We start from the raw sequence: 12,658 nt of genomic DNA, 5'->3' as shown, positions 1-12,658 counted from the left end.
AACTTATGTCACTCAGGTGTGTGAAATAGACACCCCCTTAAGTGACATAAGTTACACCACCAGAAGCACTGGTGTGGACAGCGCTATGTCCACCAGGGAAAAGCCTCATAAGCTGTGACTCTAGGAGTGGGAGCTTTAAGACAAACACCCCTGCCCGTCTCTTCCCACCTCTAGAAAATGTCGCAGGGGCAGCCGCGGAAGGAGTGGAGGGTTTAGCTTCCTTCCTTCTATCCTGGTAAAACAGCAGCCCCGCAGGGCCTAGTCTCTCAAAAGCAAGGGGCGCTGCCCGTGCCCTGGGTGTCCTGCTACCGGCCTGGGGAGCCGGCGGGAAGCTGCGCACTTGCGCACAGCCCAGGGCGCTATTGTACGCCACGGCGTACGCTGCTTGGCCGGCGTAGCGCCCCCTAGCGGATCGGCAACCAGCCGCTCCTTCTCCGCGCCTGCGCCAGGGTCAGGGCCGGCCGGGCTGCGGCCGCACACGTGGGGGCTCTGCGTTCTCCTGCGGCCCGGCAGGGCAGGGTGGCCGCGTCGCCGTCCGCGGGCGGACACCATGGGCAAGAGCAAGGCCAGGAGGTTTCGGAGAGCCCCGTTCTCCCCAGCCGGCCCGCAGCAGGCCGCTAGCGGGGAGGGGCCGGCCGGGGAAGACGGCGATGGAGGCTCCTCGGCCGCTGAGCTGCTGGAGAAAGTAAGCGAAAGCAGCTCCTCCCCTTCCTCCCCGCAAGTCGGTCTGGGGGGGGCTGGGCATAGGCTGGATCCCTGCTGCTCCCCCCCTCCCCCCCACTCGGCCAGTGCTGTGCAAGCAGCTCTCCCAGCAAGGGGGCCTCTCCTTTTGTGGGCCGGGGCCCCCGCCCACGTGTGTCATGGAGGAGGAGAAGGCCTGTGTGTGGCTTCAGTGGCATGCTTTGAGCCGTGCAGGCACGGGCAGATTGATGGGTAGGGGTTCTTTGAGCCTGGTTTTACCCTCCCCGGAATCTGGGAGGGGACCTGTGGTGTCTGTGCCGGAAGCGGCTGCACTCTGCACCTGGCTCAGGCTTGATTTGTGGTGTGCAGTAGCTAGCCAGTTTCCCACCCGGGATGTGTATGCTAGCCATACAGGGAGATGGACTTTTTTTCCCCTCCCTGCAACATCTTTTCCGAGGGAAAGGAGCTACAATGTGGGCTGTACCTTCTGTGATAGAGAAATGCACAGGTTGTTGTCACATACCAAGTGGCGGGGTGTCATCTGGTCAGTATAGAATCATACAAGTGTATTGAGAAGTCAAGTCCAGTCAGAGGCAGAACCAAGTAAATCTAGACCAGTGCTTTTGAAACTTTTGTACTGGATATTTCTGTTAATCCATTATTACCAGGTCTTGTGTACTGGATATTTCTGTTATTTGGTGTAGAAGTACCTCATTCACCTCCTCTTCTTGATTTGGTGGGCGGTAGTAGCCCCTCCCATGACATCACCCCTATTTGTTGTCCATTTTATCTTTCCTTATATACTTTCCACTGGTCTGTCTCTCACCCCCTGGAACTCAGAACAAGTATATATATTCTTGATGTATAACACAATACCTCCTCCCTCTTTACCCTGCTTGTCTTTCCTGAACAAGCTATACCCTTCTATACCAGTATTCCCCTCATGAGATTTATCCCACCAAGTCTCAGTGATGCCAACTAAGGCATAATTTAGCTTGTGAACTCATATTTCCACTTCTTCCTGTTTATTTTCCATACCTCTTGAATTTGTGTATAGATATCTAAGATGTTGAGCAGATTTCCCCACTAATTTCCCTCTTGTTGCTCCTATGACCCTATTGTAATTTTCCGTCTCTCTCCCTCCCCCTCCCCCCCCCAACAACTAGTGCTCTGTTAAGATCATTTTTTTTTATGCTTACCTGTGAGCTTTTAGAGTAACAGCCGTGTTAGTCTGTATTCGCAAAAAGAAAAGGAGTACTTGTGGCACCTTAGAGACTAACCAATTTATTTGAGCATAAGCTTTCATGAGCTACAGCTTACTTCATCGGATGCATACTGTGGAAAATACAGAAGATGTTTTTATACACACAAACCATGAAAAAATTAAAAGAAGCTTTTGTCACCTGCCCCTTTTGAGTGTAGTTTAAAACCCTCCTTGCTAGGTTGGCAAGTTGGTGCTTGAAGATGGTCTTTCCCTTCTTGGTCAGGTGGACCCCATCTCTTCCCAGCAGACCTTCTTCCCAGAACAGCATCCTATGGTCGAGGAAGCCAAAGCCCTCCTGTTAACACCATCTGTGAAGCCATCGATTCATCTCCAGGATGTGCATGTTCCTCTCTTACCCTCAACCGGAGGACAGACGAAAATACAGCCTGCACTTCTGATTCCTTCACCCTCCCTCCCAGAGCCCTGTAGTCATTGTTGAACTTTTCATGCTTCTACCTGTCAGTATCATTGGTGGCCATGTGGATGAGCGGCATGGAGTAGTGGTCAGAGGGACAGATGAGCCTCAGCAGCCTTTCTGTAATGTCTCAGATGCAAGCTCTAGGCAGGCAGCACACCTCTCAGGACATCATGTCAGGTCTGCAGTTGGATACCTTTGTCCCCCTCAGAAGAGTCCCTGACTACCAGCACCCTACGCTGCCTCCTCTTGGGTGCGGTGGTTGTGAGCCTCCCCGTTTGGGGGTAGCTGGCAGCTCCTCAGCCATTGAGGTCTGCTCCTCACCTCCTGTAGCTGGTACGGCATACCAGTACTTTACCTTGATGAATGGGGGAGCTGGGTTGAGGGTGGAGCACAGTCTATGGTCTGAGGTGGCCATAGAGTAGCCAGTTCTTCTCTGGTGCAGTCGTTGTCTGTAGTTGGCTAGCATTCTCCATCTCAGATGTTTCCATATGCATTCTGTCAATCAAGTCCTCATGCTCTTGAATGCTATGCAGACAAGCTGCCTCATCCTGCAGCTCTCTTACTTGCTTCCTGAAAGACTCAACCACCAGACACCTCTCACAGCAGGTGGGAATGTGCAAGCTGCATTCTCAGCAAGTCTCCAGGGTATGAAGTCTCTAGGGTCAGTTTGTCTGTCTGGCGAGGGCCCCACAGCTGCAGGTAGAGGAAGATCTAGCAGTGGTATTGGCAACCCATCATTGTCCTCCCATGGCAGGTGGTTCTTTGTAGAGTTAAGGGAACTTAACTTCTTCTACAAATTAAGGGAAGGGGGGTGGGGAAATGAAAACAAAACCAACAACAGGAAGGGGGGAAAAAGATGTGATTTGGGAAACCACAGTCCTGTTAGTTTGACCTCAATTGTATGCAAGGTTTTGGAACAAATTTTGAAAGAGAGAGTAGTTAAGGACGTAGAGGTAAACAGTAATTGAGATTAGATGCAACTTAGTTTTATAAAAGGTAGATTGTGCCAGACCAATCTTTTTTGAGAAGATTACTGCATTTCCTTTGTCTAAAAAATCAGTTGATCTAATCTACCTGGATTTCAGTAAAGCATTTGATACAGTTTCATATGGGACATTATTAGTTAAATTGGAGAAGATGAGGATTAATATGAGAACTGAAAGGTGGATAAGGAACTGGTTAAAGGGAAGACTACAGTGGGTCATACTGAAAGGTGAACTGTCAGGCTGGAGAAAGATTACTAGTAGAGTTCTTCAGGGATCGGTTTTGAGACCTATCGTATTTAACATTTTTATTAATAACTTTGGTACAAAAGGAGGGAGTGTGTTAATAAAATTTGCAGATGACACAAACTTGGGAGGTATTGCCAGTACGGTGGAGGATTGGGATATCAGACAAGAAGATCTGGATGACCTTGAAAACTGGAGTAACAGAAATGAGATGAAATTTAATAATGCAAAGTGCAAGTCATGCACTTAGGGACTAACAACAAGATTTTTTGCTATAAGCTAGGGCCTTATCAGTTGGAAGCGACAGAGGAGGAGAAAGACCTGGGTGTATTGGTTGATCATAGGATGACTATGAGCTGCCAGTGCAATGCAGCTCTGAAAAAAGGCTCCTAAGATGCACCAGGCAACGTTTTTCCAGTAGAGACAGAAAAGTGTTTAGTCCTATTATACAAGGCACTGGTGATACCTCATCTGGAATACTGTGTGCAGTTTGGATCTCCCATTTTTAAGAAAGATGAATTCAAACTGGAACAGGTGCAGAGAAGGACTACTAAGATGATCAGCGGAATGGAAAACTTACCTTCTGAGAGGAGACTCAAAGAGCTTGGCTTGTTTAGCTTAATCAGAAGAAGGCTGATAGGAGATATGATTGTGCTCTATAAATACATCAGAGGGATAAATACTACGGAGGGGGAGGAGTTATTTAAGTGCCAATGTTGAGACAAGAACAAAGGGATACAAACTGGCTACCAACAAGTTTAGGTTTGGAATTAAAGGAAGGTTTCTAACTATCAGAGGAGTAAAGTTGTGGAATGGCCTCCCAAGGGTAGTAATGGGGGCAAAAAACATATAAAGACTGAGCTTGGTAAGTTTGTGGAGGTGATTGTATGATAAGATTGCCATCAGTGGCATGTAGCTGATTTGTGACTGCTAGTAGCAGATGTCTCTAGTGGCTGGCGGTGGGAAACTAGGTAGGGAGGACTCCGAGTTACTACGGTTAATTCTTGCCTAGGTGTCTGGCTGGTGCGTCTAACTGATCGCCATATTTGGGGTTGGAAAGGAATTTGCTTGCAGGTCAGATTCACAGAGACCCTATTTTTTTTTTCGCTTTCCTCTGCAGCATGAGGCACAGGTCACTTGCAGATTTAAATAAGTGTAAAGGGTGGATTCTCTGTAACTTGAAAGTCTTTAAACCATGATTTGTGGACTTCAGTAACTCAGCCAGAGCTTATGGGTCTATTACAGGGGTGAGCAGGTGAGGTTCTGTGACCTGCAATGTGCAGGAGGTCAGATTGGATGATCATGATGGTTCGTTCTGACCTTAAAGTCTGAGTCTAATACATAACCATACCACCCTGCCTTCCTCCACTGGCAAACTTCCAGGTGCCTTCATCTCACCAGGCACCTGTTTTGCCACATATATCTCAGCTCTTCCCTTGAGTCTTGGTACCATTCTTGAGGAGGGAATGAGGAGGCAACTGAACATCTGAAGTTTGACTCACTCTTTTTTCATCCTGACTGTTGCTTTTCATAAAAGGGAGGGTCATGCAGAGTAAATGGCTGAACTTGCTCTCCCTTTAAAAGAAAAATAGTGTAGTTTAGTCTTTGACATGTAAAGCCCCCTGACCAACCCACTCCTCTATGTTCTTCCTGTTTGCAAGCAGAAGCCCTGCGCTGGGGAACTAGTATGTTTACTGGAGAGGGCAGGGGCAACAGTACTGGCCAGTCTTTGGTGCGTGGCACAGCTGAGCGTCTTCTGCCTCTTTCCACTTCTCTGCTGCTCCTGCTCTTTGAAACAGCTGTTTGTTGGCCCAGCAGGCCGTAAACCCTGTGAAAATTTGAGTCTACCTGAGCAGAGCTTTCGCCTGCAGACTGGGAGAGGAGATTGTCAAGGACTTGGCAATATCAAGAGAACAGACATTAAAAAAGACCCCAAAATAGATGTAGCCACTCACCCATCATAACCCTTCACTTTTCACTAGTGTCATTGAAGAGGATTGTACTTAAAGCTCATGTAGACATGTTATGAGTGTGGGTAATCAAATCTGTTTTTCCATAATCAGACTTTTGGTAGTCCGTGATTACTTGAACTGATTGAACAAATCATTGCTTCCCTTTTCTCTTGTATGCTCATTTTTCTTTTGATAAGATTTTTGTGTTTCAGAGTTTAAAATCTAGGTGAAGATCTTTTGATTTTTAAAAGTGTTTATTTCTTTTAAAATTTGTTAAGTCTTCTTCCTTTACAGAAATAAGAAAACATGATAACGAGGGGGAAGACAGTGCAGTGTGGGGGTGGGGAAAATGACAGGTTTTGTCTCTTGCTACAGTGTAACTTTCTAATCTCCTTTGTTGTATCTCCTCAGCTGCAGCATCCAAGTGCTGATGTAAGAGAGTTTGCCTGTGCCAACATTTCCAAAATGTTGCAGCAGAAGCATGCAATCCCAGCCTTTCTGCAGAGAGATGTAGTCCGGTGTTTGGGTCCCATGTTGCTTGATCAAAGTTTAGCTGTTCGTGAGACAGCTGCTGGAGCTCTCCGGTAAGTGATTTTTAATAATGTATTGTAGAAGAAGGAGTTACTGTTGGTACAGTAGAGAAGAGGAGTTTCAGATACAAGGAAACAACCTTGAATATTGTCATCTTTGGGATTTTTTACTTTAACCCTATTATATATATTGTTCTAATCAGAAAAGTCTTGATGTATGAATGCCTACAGTCCTGATCTCACAATGAGATTCATATGGACAGATGCTGATTGCCTTCAGTAAAGCTCCACAAGAGTCTTGTTGCAAGATCACAGCTTACCTTAGCAGTTGTTGCTACTCTGGTTCCTACTTCTTGTCATTTGTTGTTTTCCATCTCTGTAATAGAAAGAAATACTAAGGGGCAAAATTTTATGGGACTAACTGTACTGCACCTAGACCTACTGTTGTTGTTTTTTTTATTTGCACAGAAATATAATGTCAGTGTTAGTGTTTCCTTTAGAAATGTGTTTAGTAACAGTTTCTTGTAAATATTTTGCACACACATGCTTTAAAGATTAGCTTCCAGGATATCAGAAGGAAGGGCTTGGGGCTATGTTTCCCAAATGAAATCTTGCCATATTTTAGTAGGAATAAAAGTAGGCTCAGGGTACATCTACGCCGGGGGAGGGGGGGGGGGGGAGAGACTCATGACAGAGTCTGAAAGCCCAGGTCAGCTGACTTGGGTTTGTGCTACAGGACTAAAAATAGCAGTGTAGACATTTGGGCTTGGGGTTGGGGCCTGGGCTCTGAGACCCTTTCTCCTCACCAGGTCCCAAAGCCCAGGCTCCAGCCTGAGCCTGAACATCTACACGGCTATTATTAGCCCTGTAGCACAAGCCTGAGTCAGTTACCCTGGCCTCTGAGACTTGCTTCCGTGGCTTTGGCTCATTGCTATGCTATCTACAAAGGTCTGTTTTTTTGTTTTTTGGTTTTTTTTTTTCTTAAACTGAGTTTTATATATTTTTAGATTAAGAAATGTAAGAGACTAAAAGCAGGTGATTCATGCAGTATCACCTTAGTAATTAAATGTTACTTTAAAAAAAAAATAAGGCAAAACCTGTCATAACCTCTAAATCTGTTACTATAGAAATATTTAAATATACCATCTTTGAAATATTCAAAGCAGGTAACTTTATAATATGTGATCCAAGACATTTAACTTGTTCCAGAAATCTCAGTGCTTGTGGAGGATTTGAAGTTTGTGATGACATGGTGACTAAAGATATCATGACACCCCTTGTAGCGCTTTTGAAAGAGGTATGTTAATTTTTTTTAACTTCTATACAATTTTTAAATTGTCCTCGTCTTTCTTTTTTCAAAACTACCATGAAGTGTTTGTAAAATTGTTCTGAAGGAGTCACTTGAAATTTAGGCAGAAATTCTGGCAAGATTAATGTATCTCATAATGTTAGAATTGTAATTTTTTTTTTCTATTTGTAGTAGATACAATCAAGCAGAATTAGGATATTAGCTGAAAATAAATTGCACGTGACAGTCAGCAACCAGACACACCAAGAGGAGAACAGGGGGGCTGAACCCTAAAGAATAAGCTGTTGAATCAGCTGATTGTGTATGATGGTGATATATTAGACAAAAATGTCAAATAAACTTCAGCTCCACCTCCCAGCCGGACAGCGAGCAATCAGACTGGGAGAGGCGCCTCCCAAGCCAGACTCAAGTAACCATTGCACAATCCACGAGAACACAAAGATGGGCCATTAAAGTTAATAGAAAGTCATTGAGACAAGTGGGTATTTTCCCACTTTGAATATCTGTAGTGATTGAAGAAAAAGAAAACCCTACAAACCCTTTTAAAACGGAAGGGGTTGGAAGTGAAAGGCAACCGAGGGACCGTCTTTAGATGGGAAGCAGTCTGTGGATGCTAATGCCCCCCAAATCTAGGGTGTATGCTAGGAAACTGTTCAAAGGCAATAGGTAACTTGTATTAGAAAAGGGATTTCATTGAAGATGGAAGTGTAAAGTCTAAGGGCACTTCTGCGCTACAAATTTACATTGGCACAGCTGCAGTGAGTCTGGTGAAGATGCTCTAAACCGATCAGAGAGAGCTCTCCCGTCAGCTTAGTAACTTCACCTCCATGAGAGGCAATAGCTATGTTGGTGGGAGAATCTCTCCTGCTGACATAGCACTGTCTACACAGGAGGATAAGGTCAGTATAACTACGTCACTTGGGATGTAGATTTTTCACACCTCTGAGTGACGTAGTTGTACTGAAGGAAGTATCTGACTTAGACCAAGGGCGAGGCTGCATCTTCGTTTGTTTGCTGGGTAACTTGTTTGTAGATTCATAGATATTAAGGTCAGAAGGGACCATTATGATCATCTAGTCTGACCTCCTGCACAATGCAGGCCACAGAATCTCACCCACCCACTCCTGCGATAAACCTCTCACCTATGTCTGAGCTATTGAAGTCCTCAAATCATGGTTTAAAGACTTCAAGGAGCAGAGAATCCTCCAGCAAGTGACCTGTGCCCCATGCTACAGAGGAAGGCGAAAACGCCACAGGGCCTCTTCCAATCTGCCCTCTAGGAAAATTCCTTCCCGACCTTAAATATGGCGATCAGCTGAACCCTGAGCATATGGGCAAGATTCACCAGCCAGATACCCAGGAAAGAATTCTTTGTAGTAACTCAGATCCCACCCCATCTAACATCCCATCACAGGCTATTGGGCCTATTTACCATGAATATTTAAAGATCAATTAATTGCCAAAATCATATTATCCCATCATACCATCTCCTCCATAAACTTATCGAGTGTAATCTTAAAGCCAGATAGGTCTTTTGCCTCCACTGCTTTCCTTGGAAGGCTATTCCAGAACTTCACTCCTCTGATGGTTAGAAACCTTTGTCTAATTTCAAGTCTAAACTTCCCGATGGCCAGTTTATATCTATTTGTTCTTGTGTCCACATTGGTACTGAGCTTAAATAATTCCTCTCCCTCTCCAGTATTTATTCCTCTGATGTATTTATAGAGAGCAATCATACCTCCCCTCAGCCTTCTTTGGTTAGGCTAAACAAGCCAAGCTCCTTGAGTCTTCTTTCATAAGACAGGTTTTCCATTCCTCAGATCATCCTAGTAGCCCTTCTCTGTACCTGTTCCATGTTTGCTTTCCTTTACTATTTCATCTTTGAATCTGGGGTTTTTCTATTAAATCCACTTTTTTTTTTTTTAAACCCCCAAGCAGATCTGTTGTACAAACTGTATGGCGTGTGTGCGCCAAAGTAAACTGATAACTAGTGGGTCTGTTTCATGCCTTCATGGGAATGGTCCAGGTGCCTGGTATTTACGAACTTGGGGAGGATGGATTTGGGGAGACTCAGGACTCCAAGGGCTGTTGGAGTCACCCCTCAAGGAGTGACTAAGCTGGTGGAAGCCAGGGTGAGACCTTGTGCTTGGTGGGCTAGCTACTGATATCAGGGTTCTGAGTCATACAGCGTTTAAGGCACCCCAAGGTACAGAGCGGGTGGTGACGTAGCTCCTTACTCATTTGGATGATCTCCAGCATGTCACAGTAGTGTAGTTGGTACAGGAGTTGCACTCCAGTATCAGTGAACTGAGGTTCGCTCTCCAAATACTTGCTGAACAAACCCTAGTGGATTCAAAAGTGAGGGAACAAAGTACAAGCTCACAGGTTGTTGTATTCTTTTGTTTATTTTGTGTCAAGAGGAATAATGAAGGAAAGGGGAGAATGAGCAAATTAGAGTCCTGGTATGCAATGGATAAAAAGTAGCTAGGGAGCTTATGTTTGAAATCTGAGCCATAACAGCAGAGCATTAAGGCACTCCAAGGTCAGAAGGCAGGCAGTGACCAAGCCCCTTACTGGTTGGGATGATCCCCAAATGTCTCAGCTCCCTAAGGAATTGCTCCTAATCCCTTTTCACATAAATTATTACATAACTGGAACACTTTATTTCTGTGAGAGTTTACCAAAATGATATGCAAATCTAGAGAGAGATCCCAAGCAAGGACCTGATTCTGCACTCTGATCTGCTAGCACAGATCCCTGTGCCCACACAGAAATCCGTTGAAGTTAATGGGACCCCACACAGCTATAGGGAGGGTGAATCATGCAAGCAAATCTGATTGCAGGATCTTTACAATTTGACATTACATGCCACATCTACTGAGGTTCACAGTGAGTGCTCTAATCCAAATTAATGATTGAATTTACAGTTGGCAACGTTGTTGTACCAGTCACAGTAAGATAAAGTGTTTCTAATACCTCTAATTGTACATTATAGTCTCCATTTGGTCCAGTGAATAAGGACCAAGACTGGGAGTCAAGACCTGGGTTCCATCTATCCGCTGACTTTACTGTGTTTTGGACAAGCTATTTAACCTCTGTGCCTAACTTTCCCCATCTATAAAATGTGGATAACTGTCAATCCCTGTGTAGACTGCCCTTCTGAGACCCTTTTCCAGTCCACTGAGTACATCCGTTTTAACTGGAAGGTCTCTACCTTCCCTTTGGGATGGGATCCCACAATCCTCCACTCTCCCACTGGGTCTCTGATTTACACCCGCTAGCTGTCAACCATATTAGTAGGCCCATAGCTTGGCACCTGTAAGAGTTTTCTTTGGGGGTTTGTGGACAGGAATAACATGCTGTGATACAGAAACAGATTCTTGAAAACAAAGTATATTTGTTTTGCCAAAGGGTACTCAGCTCTTAGAGAAGTGGATTTAAATTAACAGAGATCTACACGTACTCTCTTACCTACACTTGGCATTCCCTTTGAGGCCCCGGATAGACCTGACTTAGCCCTGCTGCCCCTCTCTTCTCTTTGGGCATCAAGTTACAGCATGGTTGCTGCAGACCCCTAACTTCCAGTAAGTCTCCGTGTCAGCCTGACAACTTCCCTCAGCATAGGGGCAATCATTTAAGAGAATACTGTTTCTTGAACCCTAGATTCTGAGCCTTGAGTATTATTTTACCTTTCCAGCCTGGTTTCTTCAACAATCCTTTTTGCTTTAAATATGCTTTCAGACAAGGTGAGTACACAGAAGGGAAAACTACGTTTATAAAAAAACAACATATTTCCCAGTTCTCCACATTAGCCATGTTTGTAAAGTGCTGTGAGATATGTAGACGACATTCTGTAAAAGTGTTTAATTATTAGCATTAATGGACATTCCAGTGTTCGTGAGAAGCATCTGCCATTGTGTTTTCTTGTGGCAGTCAGACAAAAGTTTAACAAGTTTATTTGTCTAGAAGAAAGTGCTTTTGAAAACGAGGGGATGTGTGACAAGACATAGTAAAAGGTGATTTTGTAAAGGTGTGTAATTTCTTTTCTGTAGAAAGGAATAGTTGAATTCGTATATGACCCTGAAGTATATGATGTTTGCCATGAAGAGTTGCAGATGAACTGTAAATTCTGTCATTAAGTAGCTGTCCTGAGATCTCTGCTTTTAATTTTTTTTCTCTTGTCCAGTTCTTTTCCAATTCCTTTTTACCTATTCGGTTACAGTGCAGTGCTGGACTAGAGGCCAACGAGGTCTCTCCCACGAAATGCCAAGATACAAAGAAAAATTGTGTTGAAGACATAGCCAATGAGGCTGTTAATGTGTTATGGAATGTATGGTAAGTTTCATTTTAATATTAACACAGATGCTTTTCTTATATATCTAGTTCTTTTGAAAAATGGTTTGACCTGATATGTCCCAGTGAAGATAAAAGCCATAATAGCTGGTCATTTCATTCCTGAAAGTAGTTTGTATATTAACATGGTTATCTCTTTTCAAACTTGAAAAATGTATTTATATACTTTTCCCCCATAAATGGCAAATAACATAAAACATGTTTTTTAAGTGAAAGATCGTGAAGATCCACAAAGTTATTATTTTAAAATTATTATTAATCAAGCAGGTAGGACTGTGCTGAAGTCTGACTTCCAAGAGCTACTCAGTCTAAATCCTGATTTTGGCTTTTGTGCAACTACTAGACCATAATCACTTTGAAGGTGAAGACTTTCTGCAATTCATGGGAGACTGAAGACTGCACCTCCCAAAATTCCTGTAGGACCATTCTGTAATGGAGAAGTAGGGGAACATTATATGCCAACCAGGAGACTACAGTGCTGTCCCAGCCTCAGTGGGGAATGTAGGCCCCACCAGAGTCCCTACTGCTGAAGCCTAATGTTTTGCTACAATTAAACTACTCTCTGTGGGCCTGATCATGCGCTCAGTGGAGCCAATAGGAGTTTTATATTGATTTTGTTGAGTTAAGGCCTCTTGAGTTCTGGAATGCTCCAAATCATGGATTATATAAATGGGAGTCCCCCAGAATTCATAGCGAAGCCGCAGAATGGAAACCTAGGATGGCTCGTATGCTGCTGGGCTCTGCATTCTCCACTGAAGGGGCAGAGTGGAGCTTCCTGATCTGCATATCCTATGCCCATTCTATCAGCGCCTGGAGATCACTACATGAAAGTATAAAGAGTGCTGAATCTACAGGGAGAGGACATTAAGGAGAATGCAGAATGTCTAGATAGAAATATGGAGTATTGAAATGGGGAAAGAAT

The 12,658-nt window shown here is 44.2% G+C and overlaps 1 protein-coding gene across 3 annotated transcripts in view; it reads left to right on the top strand.

Annotated features, from left to right (window-relative positions):
- The first annotated feature begins 469 nt into the window (after positions 1–469).
- Positions 470–12,658, top strand: part of HEATR3 (HEAT repeat containing 3) — a 34,889-nt gene continuing 22,700 nt past the window's right edge. For all 3 annotated transcript variants that reach the window (XM_077831105.1, XM_077831107.1, XM_077831106.1), the window contains exons 1-4: positions 470–685; positions 5,956–6,128; positions 7,284–7,371; positions 11,606–11,718. In XM_077831105.1, the coding sequence (XP_077687231.1) occupies positions 551–685; positions 5,956–6,128; positions 7,284–7,371; positions 11,606–11,718 (509 nt within the window). In that variant the 5' untranslated portion in view covers positions 470–550. The remainder of the gene's footprint in view (positions 686–5,955; positions 6,129–7,283; positions 7,372–11,605; positions 11,719–12,658) is intronic.

This window comes from Eretmochelys imbricata, chromosome 12, assembly GCF_965152235.1.
Source record: "Eretmochelys imbricata isolate rEreImb1 chromosome 12, rEreImb1.hap1, whole genome shotgun sequence".
Classification (NCBI taxonomy): domain Eukaryota; kingdom Metazoa; phylum Chordata; order Testudines; family Cheloniidae; genus Eretmochelys; species Eretmochelys imbricata.
This window is presented reverse-complemented; position numbering and strand designations above follow the sequence as displayed.